General features: G+C 36.5%; 1 protein-coding gene across 1 annotated transcript in view; it reads left to right on the top strand.

Annotated features, from left to right (window-relative positions):
• The window catches only part of LOC150080510 (alkylglycerol monooxygenase-like), a 144,508-nt gene that overhangs the window by 107,140 nt on the left and 22,946 nt on the right, over nucleotides 1–14,422 (top strand). Inside the window, exons 8-9 of the mRNA XM_090380719.1 lie at nucleotides 3,588–3,722; nucleotides 11,130–11,246. Coding sequence (XP_090236845.1) covers nucleotides 3,588–3,722; nucleotides 11,130–11,246 — 252 coding nt within the window. The remainder of the gene's footprint in view (nucleotides 1–3,587; nucleotides 3,723–11,129; nucleotides 11,247–14,422) is intronic.

Raw genomic sequence — 14,422 nt, 5'->3', positions numbered from 1 at the left:
TTTCTGTATTTATAAATGATATTGATGATGGTGTATCAGGCTTAATGTCCAAGTTTGCAGACGATACAAAGGTTGGCAGGGTTGTTAAGGACACTACTGATACTATGCTGCTGCAACAGGATCTGGAAAGGTTGAGCAGATGGGCTGAGAGGTGGCAAATGAAGTTTAACATTGACAAATGTAAAGTACTACATATGGGAAACAGTAACCCCAGATCAACGTATCAACTCTGTGGTACTACGCTGACAGTGGTAGAGAATGAAAAGGACCTGGGGGTAATTGTGCAGGCAGATATGAAGTTCTCTGAGCAGTGCAGACGAGCTGCAAGAGTAGCTCATGGTGTCTTGTCAATGATATACAGGAATTTTTCTAGCAGGGACAGGGATGTGATTATTCCCTTGTATAAGGCATTGGTCAGGCCACACCTTGAGTACTGTATACAGGTCTGGAGGCCTCATTTCAAGAAGGATGTAGAGCTGCTGGAACGAGTACAGAGAAGGGCAACAAGATTAGTGAATGGAACAAAGGGTTGCTCTTACGAAGAAAGGCTTAAGTTTTGCAAATTACAGAGCCTGGAGACTAGGCATCGCCGAGGTGATCTGATAGAGGTGTACAAGGCTTTGAATGGCTTGAGCATGCTCAATGCCGATGGGATTCTTCCTCTTGCTCAGAATAATCACCTGAGAGGGCATAAATTCAAATTGAGGAAGGACGGATGTCGGATAGATGTGCGGAAATTCGCCTTTAGCCAGCGGGCAGTTGGTTTGTGGAATAGACTTCCATCGCTTGTTGTTGAAGTTGATAGCCTAAACAAATTTAAGGCTCAGCTGGACAGGTAATTCGAACGAATTGAGGGGTGAAATGGGAGTAGTGGTTGTTTTTTTTTTTTTTTTTTTTTTTTTTGGCTGATGCTGAATAAGCTTGCTTTCTTGCATCATATGCCTCTACTAATGCTAATGCTAATGATTGTTTAGAAGACATTTTTGCCAAATACATTCAAATGCCTTGGAAATGTTAAGAGCACCTTCTTGTGTTTTCCCAAACTTTTCTTTGAATTTGTCCAAAGAGGAGTAACATAGGCCAATATATCACCAGTGAATAAACACAAATGGAATTCACATTGGCAATCATTCATCAGATGAGAAGGTTTCAAGACAGTGTAAGAGTGATTGGGGATTTCTCTATTACTTTAGAAAGAGTAGAGGAAAATGAAATAGAGTGGTAATTGGAAGGGAGGGATTTGTTATTTTTTTGAGGAACTGGCTGGGTGCAAGCAAATTTCCATGCAGAAGGAAGAACACCAGTGGAATTAACCACATTTCTAGTAGTAGTTCTGCTTGAATCATGATTAAATGTAGAGTTATGCAGCATGATCCAACATCCCAGCTTTAACAGACTAGTTGAAATTTGTACCACCTGGTGGATGGTTACAGGCCTACATTGTGTTACAGAAAACAGTTTTAGTTTATTAGCAATGCCTTTGACTTTAGCAATGCTTTTGCTAATGTCAGGACTGACATTCAAGATGCACAATGATCTGGGTGCCCAAGCACACCCCATCATAAATAGCAGTATTTGATGTGCAGACACTTTCATCATAGAGGATAGCTGCATTAAACTAAGTGATACTGACAAAGAGCTAACATCTCACAGAGTAATATGCACAGCATCATTCAAGACCTACTGTATTACATAAAAGTTTCTACCAGGAGCGAAAGCAATTCACAAATAATCACAATATTCTTTGAATTGGACTTCCTCCCCCCATATCTCTCTCTCCCCCCCATATCTCTCTCTCTCTCTCTCTCTCATTCAATGCATTACCAGTATAAGGAGGTTCTATTCCAACAGTGCATTGTTACCAGGATCAAAATATAGCATTTCAATAAAAATCATAATATTCCTTTGTAAAAAAAATTCAAAGCAATGCCATCAGCAAAGAAGATCATGGTAACAGTGATTTAGGACCATAAGGATGTGCTTCTTTTTGATATCTTTAAACAATACTGTGAACACTAGATCGGTTATAGTGAACACTGAATCAGTTATAGTGTTATTAGTGGCAAATGATGCAAGAAAGCAAGCTTATACAACATCAGCCAAAAAAAAAAAAAAAAAAAAAAATAAATATATATATATATATATATATATATATGTGTGTGTTTTAAAGGAAGCAACAGTTTAAGATATTATTAATAATAAAAATAATAATAATAATGGATTATGGACCTGGGACACTGCTATATGCAGAAAGTACCCAACGACCATAATTTCTACATAAGTTAGTAGTCGTGAAGGGCAATGTGCTAACGTTACAGTACTAGTAATGCTAGTTATGCAGAACAAAGGGCGAACGGAACTGAAATCGCTACCACAGTGAACAGAGAAGGGAGCTAAGATAAAGGAGAAGTAATAAGGAATAATAAGAATAACTTAGTGCTGTTCGTCCTGTGATTTCAGCACCTTTTTCAAGGGCCAGCCGCCGAAATCAAAGAAGGAAACAGCAATAAGTGGGTACAGCCTCTGTTTCTGACATGAAATACTCACCCCACTTAGTATGCGTGAAAAGTAGGTAAAGTTTGTTTAAGGTAGGTAAAGTCAGTTAAAAAATTTGTTTAAATTTAATATTAATTTTGATAATGTGGCGTGTATATTTCATGGTTGACCCGACAGAGGCTGGAAGTAAAGATTAAAAGAATAAAAAGAATAACAAGAATAAAAAGCAAAAAATGGGATAACTTACGTGGGGTCGTAGCGATCTGTACTGCTGTGGAGAAATAAAATTTATTACTTCTCCTTTATTTTAGCTCCCTTCTTTGTTCACCGTGATAGCAATTTCAGTTCCGTTTGCCCTTTGTACTCCATAACTAGCGTTACTAGTACCGTAACATTAGCACATTGCCCTTCACGACTGTTAACTTATGTGTATGTATATATATATATATATATATATATTCCATTTGACCTATCCATTCCCTCCAATAGTTTGTGTAGTTCTTCCTTGAATTTATTCAAGCTATCCATTTACAGAACAGCAGACAGAAGTTTGTTCCAACAATCAACCACCTGCTAGCTAAAGACAAACTTCCACACATCTATTCTGCAATGGTGCCTCCGTAGCCAGGTGGGCAGGAGCAGCAGTGCATAGCACACGCTTCTTGATTAGACTGGGGCTCGAGCCCTTGACCACCAAATACAGAGGATGCGGAAAGATCAGGGAATGACCACCGCATATCCCTGGAGCAATATGGCTTTAGTTGCTAATGCTCCTAAAAACCAAATAACAAACAACAACAACTATTCTGCAACAATTCTTTCTCACTCAGCAGATGGAAGTTTGTTCCAAAAATCAACCGCCGCTTGCTAAAGGCAAACTTCCACACATCTATTCTGTAACAATCCTTTCTCACTTTGAATTTATGCCCTCTCATGTGCATAGTCTGAGCAAGAGGAAGAATCCTCAGCACTGGTTATTAGGTATACATATTACGAAGACTACATATCCATAGACTAGGAATATTTTATATCAGTGTGTAATCTGTGCATATAAAAATAAGCAAACTGAATTTGTGTTTTGTTTGTTTCAGTTCTTTCATTATGCTAATATTTGGAAACAATTTTGTGAGACTAAAGGAATAAAAAGTAAACTCTCTGTACTGTTTAAAGGACCAGGCTGGGAGGAGGGAAAACCTTGGCATGGAAGTTTGGATGATATTCCTGATGTAAGTATTTTCAGGCTTCAGCATGAATGGAAGCTTTTCAAAATACCATATTTGAAAATGACTTGCCTTTTTTATTTTGTTTTTTGGCAATTTGTTCTTTTTAAAATAGAAAACAAGCTTGTAACCACTTCTAATTAATATTCCATATGGAGGCGCACATAGATCATACAGCTTATGTTAACAGCATATTAAACAGCTATAAGAAAAACCCAAGAAAGAATAAGGTTGCCATTGGCATTTAGTTTACTCAGTCCATTTAAATATTTAAACACTTCAATCAGGTTTCTTTACAGATGCCTAATTTCAGATAATGCAATTTTCAAAACTGAAGTCTTTCTTGGGGAGAGTAACCTTTTGTGTTTTTCTTCCCTATACTCATTCTAACAGCTCCACTTATTTTCTAAAATGAGGCTTCAGAACCAGTATGCAGTAATCAAGCTTCAGCCTGACCTTTGCCTTATATAATAGGATAATCATCTCCTTTCTCTTTGCTGACAAAATTCCTGTATATTATTAACAGAACCCCATGAGCTGTCCTAGCAGCCTGTCTGCACTGCTCAGAGAACTTCATGTTGGATTGTACAATTACCTTTAGGTCTTTTTCATTCTCCAGATCTTCAGGGTGGTATGAGCCAACTGGTATGTTAATTTGGAATTAATGCTACCCATAAACATTATTTTGTATTTATCATTATTAAACCACTTCTCACCCTATCTGCCTAATTTCTCTAGGTCTTCTTGCAGTAGTATACTCTGATACCTGTTATTAACCATCCTGCCAACTTTTGTGTCATTGGTAAAATTATACAATATGTTTGATATGCCTTCATCAGTATTGTTAATAAATATTGAACACAGTAAGGGGCCCAGCACTAAACCCAGAGGAACTCTACTGATAACATTAGTCCAAGAAGAGTAATGCTCATTTATAACCATTATCTTTCTGTCACTTAGGCATATCATTATTCATAGCATTGACTTCCCCCCAGTGCCACACTGGTCTAGTTTGCACAGCAATCATTCATATGGAACAGTTCAAAAACCTTCCTGAAATTGGAAGAGCTGATATCAAACTTACTTTGCACCTAGCTCCTTTCTGACTACATCAAAAAGCTAAAAAAAAATTCTACCCTATGAGCCTTGCACAATGTCCCTCTTGTCAAATTGATTGACAAGTCTCTCATTATTATTATTATTATTAGCTGTAGGGTGCAAGAAAGCCTGAGGCTTATGCTGCACCAGCCAAAAAAAAAAAAAAAAAAATTCCCGAGTTACCCTGAGAGAGAGAGAAAGAAAAAAGTAGTCATATACTTCTTCCTGCTGCCTTGTCTAGGAAAAATTCCAGATAATTTCAAATTTGATTCTAACTTGCAGCTTTTTTCACCATTGCTCTGTATCTGTTAAGAAAATCCTCATATTGCCTAGTCTTAATATCATTGGTAACATCTTGTACAGGATGATAACTATATTACTTACTAAATGATAACTATATTTCAGTGTCATTAACTTTTACCTCTGGCTGTTATGACATGGTCTTATTCTGCCTGTCCTTTTTGCAAATTATATTTCCTGTTTTACTAACAATAGAGTCCCTAACAAAGCTAACTTCCTTTGGGACCAGTACCTTCTGACTTTGGTAATCCTGCTGTGCTGTCTTTTCCATGGGAGTATGTGTTCCCCGATATATTTCATCTCCTGTTTCTATTCATTTGAGTATATCATCCCTTTTCTTCAAGCACTTAAATTTGCCAGTCATAATGCTGAATTTTCACTTAATTCATATTAAGTTATTTAATTTTTGTAATATTTCTACCTATACACAAATTTGTGTTTGTCATCATGATTTGTGCATTATACCAAATAAATAAATAAATAAAATAAAATAAAAAATAAAGATTTTATTTGTTTCTGTTATCAGATTTATAATGCTGTTGGAGGGACGGGGAGCACTGTTAGTGATATTCTTTGATCTTTTCATCTAATAGTTTAGTCAAAGATTATAAAATATTTTTTCCAAGTTTGATGTAATTCTGTCCTTATGCATAAAATCCTTGATAAGTTTTATCAGAACTGAAATTTGTTGGATTAGAGACTTGTTACCTTCACACAGTGCTGTTATTTATTATTATTATTTTTTTTCCATTTCCAGCTTCAGTCCAGTGACGTGAAGTTATGCAGCTGTTTGGCTCTGAAGTTATTTGATTATAAAATTTCTTTTTATGAAACTGTTTATGAAACAGAAAATAATAATTGATCAAATAATTCCAGTTATGTAGGATTTCTTAACCATATCACTACCAGGTTACAGTCAGTAAACTCATGGCAACAAAAAACCAAATGATAATTGGCAAATACAACATGTCATTTTGGTGGTTGCACAAATAATGGATATTTTTACTGTTAGTGAATTAGTGTGTGTATGTGCTGGTATGATATCAGTATTACTTATTTAGTTTATTATATCTCTTTTCTATTTATGATTATAGGATTGACATACTTAAAATAACATTTACTACATACAAACCAGTCAGTCGTCAATACAGTCAGAATAGCGTTCCTTGTCCTGCACTTCTTTTAAGTCTAAAAATAAGAAAAAGGTATTTGCAACTATTAATCAGTCCCAGTTATACTTATTTGTTTTATTATTACGTTTCCCTTTTATCAAAAAAAAATCCAGGTGCCTAAGTCACCCTTTTAAGGTTTTCATTAATAATGTTAATAAAAACACATTTTATTTAAAAAAAAAAGGAAATGTCTATGTTTTCTTTTAGATTGAAATATCAACAAAAATACAAAGAATATAATACAATTCACTATTTGGGATCTAAGATTTTAAATAACTTTATTAACATATTTTCTGAGAGTAGCAGCATGCCATGCTTTGCTTACTATTCTCCTAACATACAGTAGTAGTAGCAATGACAAATGATGCAAGAAAGCAAGCTTATATAGCATAAGCCAAAAAAAAAAAAAAAAAAAAAAAACAGTTCACCCATCCATTCCCTCCAAGAATTTACCTAGTTATCTATGCCTTGAATTTATTCAACCCATCCACTTTCACAAGAACAGATGGAAGCCTGTTCCAACAATCAACCACCTGCTGGCTGAAGGCAAACTTCTGCACATCTGTCCTGGAACAATCCTTTGTAAACTTAAATTTATGTCCCCTTATATGTGTAGTCTCAGCAAGTGGAAGAATACCATTAACATTTAGCTTCCTCAATCCATTCAAGACTTTAAACACCTCAATCGGATCTCCCCACAGGTGCCTAGTCTCAAGAAGCTGCAATTTGCAGAACTGAAGCCTTTCTGGGTAAGAGCACCCTTGTGTTCCCTTCACCAATCTGGTTGCCCTTCTCTGCACCCATTCCAGCAGATTTACATGCTTCCTAAAGTGAGGCCTCCAGACCTGTATACATTACTCAAGATGAGCCTAAAATATGGCCTAATACAAAGGGATAATCAACTCCTTATCTCTCCTAGTAAAGTTTCTGTATATCATTGACAAAATCCCATAAGCTGTGCTGACAGCATGTCTGCACTGCTCAAAGAATTTCATGCGAGACTGCACAGTTACTCCCAGGTCTTTTCATTCTCCACTACCTTTAGTGTAGTTAATCTAGGGTGCTGCTACACATGTGTAGTACCTTGCATTTGTCAATGTTAAACTTCACCTGCCATTTCTCAGCCCATCAACCCAATTTTCCCAGATCTAGCTGCAGTAGCTCACCCTGACGACTGTCATTAACTACCCTTCCAACTTTTGTATCATCTGCAAACTTAGACATTAAGCTTCGTATACCTTCATCAATATTTGAAACCTGGGGAAACTCTACTAATAGCATCAGTCCATGAAGAGCAGTGCCCACTGATAACCACTCTGTCTTTTTCCACTTAAGCATCCCGTTATCCATAGCAGAAACTTGCCCTTAATGACACATTGCTCCAATTTATACAGCAGTCTTTTATGTGCAACGGTATCAAAAGCCTTCTTGAAATCTAAGTATATGATGTGAAATTAATTTTTGCATCCAGTTTCTTGGTCACTGCATCATAGTAACCTATCAGATTGGTTAGACAAGATTGCTCCTGACAAATCCATGCTATGATTGCAGTATAATTGCATGCTTGTCCAAATGATCCTGCGTTACTTCTTTAATTAGTGATTCCATTATTTTCCCTGGAACAGATGTTAAGCAAACAGGTCTGTAATTTATGAATTAGGGATATTTTCGCACATCTCCAGTCTATAGGGACCTCCTCTGAATCCAAGGGGCTCACATCTGGTGAGTATGGGCTTGGCATACCCAGGGTCCTGAACTGGATATCATTATTCTTCTCACCGACCGGGCTAGCTGGGTGAGTAAAGTGCCTGCCTGGCAACCCAAAGGTTGCGGTTTTGAATCCCGCCTCGGGCTTGGATCAGAGTAGAAAATGCTAAAACTTTGGGAGGTGCATTATGGCCACAGAAGCCAATGCGCCAACAACTAACAAAAAAAAAAAATAATAATAAATAAATAAATAAATATTCTTCTCTTTCTTGGTGATTTCCTTCTATTTCTGACTCTTGCTCTCGCTCTCTCTCTCTCTCGGGATTTTTTTTTGGCTGGTGCAGCAGAAGCCTCAGGCTTCCTTGAACCATATAGCTAATGACGATGATAATAATGATAATTGGATAGATTCCATCCACCCCAGGTGCCTTTTATATGTCCATCCTCAACAATTTCTCTTCTACTTTTCCTTTCAGTTATCACAAAGTCATTTATCTTCTCGTTAGAGTTTGATAAACTTCTGGCATCGCCTTCCCAAAAGAATTCCTCATGTGTGAATGTAGATGCAAGATACCTATTCAATTTATTGGCAACCTGAGCAGGGTCATCAACAGTTAATCCATATATATCAAATGGCCCAATGTGATTCAATCCCTTTCTCCTACTGTTAATATAAGCATAGAAGTCTTTGCTGTTCTTCTTTACATTCTTTTCCAGTGACTTCTCATAATCTGCCCTAGCTTGCCTAACCTCCTTTGTGACTTAATTACAGACTAATTTATATCTCCCATAGGCTTATTATTTCACCTGATAATTTATATACATCCCATGCACTTTTCTTCTCTGCCATTTGTCTCAATAGTTCATCTGACATCCATTTAGGTCTAGGCCTTGAACAGTATTTCTTTGTTGGTATGAAAAGCCTAGTAGCTGCTTTGATTACTTCCCTGAATACTTCCCATTTAGAATTTGCTGTTGGTAACATCATCAGTTGGTCCCATTGCACACAATTTAAAAACTGTCTGAGACCTCTGTAGTCACCCTTACGAAAGCAAAAGCTTTTCCCTTTACTCTTGACAGTAGTTATGTCTTTAATTAAATTCCACATTAATAAATAAATATTCATTTATTGCAAATACAGTGCAAGCTCATCACAGCTGTTGTTGTTGTTGATATTGGGCTTAATGACACAAGGGCTACTGATGCCAAATTGTGTCTGTCCATTGTTTATTTACATGCAACATATAGTTATAGATGTTAAATCATATGCTCCTGTACAAGGCCCATCACAGCACATGGCTAGGGGCAGATAATATGATACAAAGGAAATAAAATAATCGAATACATAGCAGATTTCATATCTATTTATACATTAAAAAAGTTTTCCTCCTAGTGATATTTATTTGAGCAATGGGAGAAGAGGACGGGGCAGTTACGTCACCTATTCGAGCCAATGGGAGAAGAGGGAAGGGCAATTACATCACTACAAATGAGTACACTATGATCACTGCCACCCAGTTTATCTTTTACCCCTGCAGATTCTTAATGCATGAAGAATCACTGCTGATAACCAGATCAAGCATACTGCTTTCTCTTGTTGCCTCTCTAACATGCTGCTGTAGAAAACAGTCATCCAAGAAATTCACAAGTCTTGCTAGTGTGTGAGTGAACAACCCACAAATTGCAGTTAACATCTGGAAAGTTAAAATCCCCCATTTTGAGACATTCTGATTTGCTGGCCCACTCTATTTCCCTGTATAGCTGTTTAGTATACTCATCACCGTCACTTGGCCTATAACATCCCCCTGCTCTCAATTTTGTTTTCCCAGTGCTATCACACCAAAATGACACAGTATTACACCTGTAATCCAATTCAACTGGATGCACTGCCTTGGATTTAATATTCTTAAATAAGAGCATAAACCATCCACCTCTCCTGTTGTTTGTCCTTCCTGTATACATTGTACTCGCCATATTGAAATTCAGCATCACTTATGTCTGAGTGACACCATGTCTTCACTGTTCCTGCAATGTTTGCATATGATGACTTAATTAGTACTGCAAATTCATCAAATTTATTTACAATGCTCCTAGCATTAGTGTACATGCAAGTATACATGGATGTGTTCTTACCCTTAATTACCCTAACACAGCCCATGTATTCATTTGTTCCATGATGATCCATAGCAGAACCTAAAATCCCAGACACCTTGCTTTCCAGGCTGCTGCATGGAAAGCAAGTAGTAGCAATGCAAGAATCACTTTCACCTCTACCTGTAATTAAACTATTAGTCTATCCCCCCCCCAGGCTAGCAGTTTTTCAACCCACTTATCACTGCCTCGATAGCATCAGCAAATATTCTTGCAACCCTTATATTGAAGTGTATCCCATCCGTGTGAAAGCAGTCTCTCCTGTTAGCAAGCACAGACCATGCTGTGAAATATTTTACTCCATTAGCCTTGCACACATTCTGTCCAGGGCCAAATCGATTGACAAGGCTGTAAACAGGTACTCCCACCTATCTTGCCTGGGCAGAAGTGCAGACTATTCAAATTCAATCCTAACTCACAACTTTTTGCCAACTTTACCATATACTTGTTAAGTAAGTCATCAGATCTCCTACTCTTTAAATCATTAGTGCCAACATGTACAACAATATCACATATAATATAATATACAATGTGCCGTTAAAAGATGATGTCTGCTCTACAACATCATCTACTTTTGTACGCTGATCTCAAGTACAATTCCATCCTTTCAGACAAAGTAATTGCTGTGCAAAAAAAAAAAAAATCACAAACTTGTAATTAAAGAGCATATGGACGAACTTCATCCTGTTTCTTGGTTTTTACCATTTTAGTAGAAAGCCAGTTTCAGAAAAGGAAATTCCATTAAAGTGATACCCCATCCCCTTTGTTAGGAATATTCTAGTGCTTTTAAGTAAGAAATGATTTTCCACCTCCTTCCTGGTTGTGTGCATGATGAGCCCATGTTTTTTTTTTTTTTTTCTCATGGCAAATTCCCTTTCCATATTAACTGTAATGCCCACATTATTAATAAGGTTATATGAGATATACATCATTAGGCCAATTTTAATTTTAATAACTGTGTATATTGAATTTTTTTTTTTTTTAGGTTCATGCTCCTGCAGTGAAATACCATCCTAAGGTTTCTGTATTCTACAATATCTATGCCCTAGTTAATTTTTTTCTTATGCTGATTGGTTACCTTGTATTTGTGTCAAACCCTGCTGTGAGTATGATTATTTATATTCATAATTAAAAACTATTATGAATTGTATTTTATAATTAAAAAAAAGTTATATTTAAAAATGTATCAATAAAATGTGCAGCCATGACAAACAGAGATCAGTTGGTATGCTTGATGGAGGAGTGGGAAGGGAGAATTCAAGGTTTATTAACTACATTCTTTCCATACATATATATTGGAATCATGTCTATCTAATGACATTTAGATTTAAATATTAAATAGCGTAAATGAGGGTACTGGCTCCTACATTAATGCTATTGTCCTGTGAAAATTATACATTATACATGCATGGGTTATATATGTACTTAAGTTATTTATACGTTATTACTTATTAAATTAAACTACTTGGGAGCATCAGGTTTGTAGTGACCCCAACCAACCTGCTAGTTATATATAAAACTATCCCTGGTATGGATAGCCTTATATATAGCATAGATACATATAAAAACAACAAATTAATGTAAATTTAAGAAAAATTAGAGAAAGCTGGAGAAATTGGAGAAAATTAGCAAAAGTTAGTTTGTTATTTGGTTTTTAGGAGCATTAGCAACTAAGGCCATATTGCTCCAGGAATATGTGGTGGTCATTCCCTGACCTTTCCGCATCCTCCGTATTTGGTGGTGACGGGCTCGAACCCCGGTCTAATCAAGAAGCGTGTGCTACACATTGCTGCTCCTTCCCACCTGGCTACTGAGGTGCACCCGCAAAAGTTAGTGAAAATTAGCATTCTCCCTCATGGCTATACCTCTGCTACTTCCTCAGGGACTTTGAGCAGACATATAGCCATGCAAGAGGAATGTATTATACATACCCGTTTCTGTAATCTCTATACCAGTTTTGCTAGGTTAACTTTAGGTAATTACTTGGTGGATAATTTGGAATAATGAGAGTAATCGTTTTGAATGTATGTACAGTCAGTCCTCGTATAATACGTGTTTACACTACACAAATTCGATCATACACAATTTATAAATAGGGGAACGATATCTTATATAACGCGAACCGAATTCGCTTATGCACGATTTGCCTTTGTGTTTACAAGAAATGGCAGTCGAACGCAGAATTACCCCAACCGAACGCAACACGATAGGAATGAAGAGAAGATTCTGAAAATGTATTTGTGTGTTTTATATCAGTGAAGGGGAAACACATTTCACCCTATTAACGTAAAAACCAACACAATTCCAGCTATCGGTATAATCACAAATGCAATTAGATCGAGTTTACTACCAGTTTATAACAGATTCCACTAGCAGAAACTCAACTGGAAATTGTTTTTATTGTTTTATGGTAGTAACCCCTAGAAATGTGCTTTAGTAAAATGTGAGGTGTTAATAGTGTATCTCTGCCTTTACGGTGCTGTTTATTCAGTTGCTACAAGTGCGCAGCTTTGTTTATGTGTATCAAGCGTGCCTCCTCGTTTTTTAATTGTGCTTTATTCCCTAAAAATGAGTAAAATACTTAAAAGGTGTGAAAAGGAAGCGTCCTGGTGACGACACTGCAGATTCAGAGAGAAAAAGAAAAGCAATATCGATAAACAGAGGCGGATTGGGTCAAAAATTCTTACCCGGGAAAATTTATAGTGGTCTCATACTATGGTTTATGGCCAAAATCACACCAGCCTCCGGCCCACTGGGGTTTCACCCGGTAAGGTTTATGGCCAGTCCACCTCTGTTGATAGAAAAAAAAATATGAAATTGTGAAATGCTTTGAGCGAAATGAAAGACCATGTGATATTGCACGTGCTACAGACCTAAATGAGGTAACACCGGGAATTAAAAGAATGCAGAGAAAATAAAAACAACTTTCATAGCAGGAACAACTCAAAGTGTAATTAAAATCCATTAGATTAAGACACAAAGAATTGGAAGAGGTGGAACGGTTGTCATCTGTTTGGATAGAAAATCAAACAAAAAACAAGTTTGCTTGTGATAGAAGCAAAAGCATTAGCAATATTTTATTACATAATAGTCGTAATAAAATACATAAGTATTTTATTACGATTATTTATTGTGTTTGGTTACAAATGTGTGTTCAATCTTGGGTGGTCGGCACCTAACCCTATTTTTCCCATAGGCTTGTTGTTTATATTGCACGATTTTGCATTGCACGAGGGTTTCAAGGAACACAACTATCGTGCTATACGAGGACTGACTGTACTTAATTTTAAATAAACAATGTGGTTTAGGTATATGAAAGCAAACTCTGATAGGAGATTCAAAGTCCTACGGGTATGTATCAGATTGAAATATCATAGTACCTCACCTCCATATCCTGTGATGTTCAGTCTGAGAATGTTAAATTTTCCCGCCTTCATTAGGTTTTATGTAATGAAGGCGGGAAAATTTAACATTTTCAGACTGACCACCACAGGATATGGAGGTGAGGTATGTATCGGATCTTTCAATCCGATACATATCCGTCGGACTTTGAATCTCCTATCACAGTTTGCTGTCATATATGTAAACCACCCTGTTTATTTAAAATAAACAGGGTGGTTTACATATATTACATATATACGAAATGAAAATAAGAAACAATTTAATATTAAATGTAATATTTATTAGAAATTTCAAACAAATCTTTCAAACCAGCGTCTTTGCTAGCTAAAAAACTTATCCCGCCAGTGCTATCACCAGTTTCGCTAAAGTGCTGATAAAGGAGTTTTGCCTGTTCACGAATGATGAGTGAACTTAACGGAATTTTATTTTGAGTTCGGTCTTCTATCCACAGATTTAAAGCTTTTTCCATTTTTTCTAATTTAACATCACGTTACAGAGCAAATTTTTGAAGCAATTAGCGCATTTTCACGGACACTACGGCTGATTTTTTCTTCCGATTTCTTGATTGATCGTACCGTTGACTCATTGATTTTATAATGTTTTGCCACTGAGAAGACACTTTCACCATTAGAAATTTTGTCTAATAACTCAATTTTATTCGCTAATGTCATCATCTTCTTTGATATTTTTTCACACTTCTCTTTTTATTCGTAGCCATATTTTAGCATTAGCATTAGCATTAGTAGAGGCATTTGATGCAAGAAAGCAAGCTTATGCAGCATCAGCCAAAAAAAACCCACTTCCACTTCACCCCTCTGTTCGTTCAAAATACCTGTCCAGCTGAGCCTTAAACTTATTTAGGCTATCAACCTCCAC

The sequence above is a fragment of the Mastigoproctus giganteus genome, chromosome 9 (assembly GCF_048544385.1).
Source record: "Mastigoproctus giganteus isolate SK-2022 chromosome 9, ASM4854438v1, whole genome shotgun sequence".
Taxonomy (NCBI): domain Eukaryota; kingdom Metazoa; phylum Arthropoda; class Arachnida; order Uropygi; family Thelyphonidae; genus Mastigoproctus; species Mastigoproctus giganteus.
The sequence above is the reverse complement of the archived record's forward strand: the minus strand, read 5'-3'. Positions and strand labels throughout refer to the sequence as shown.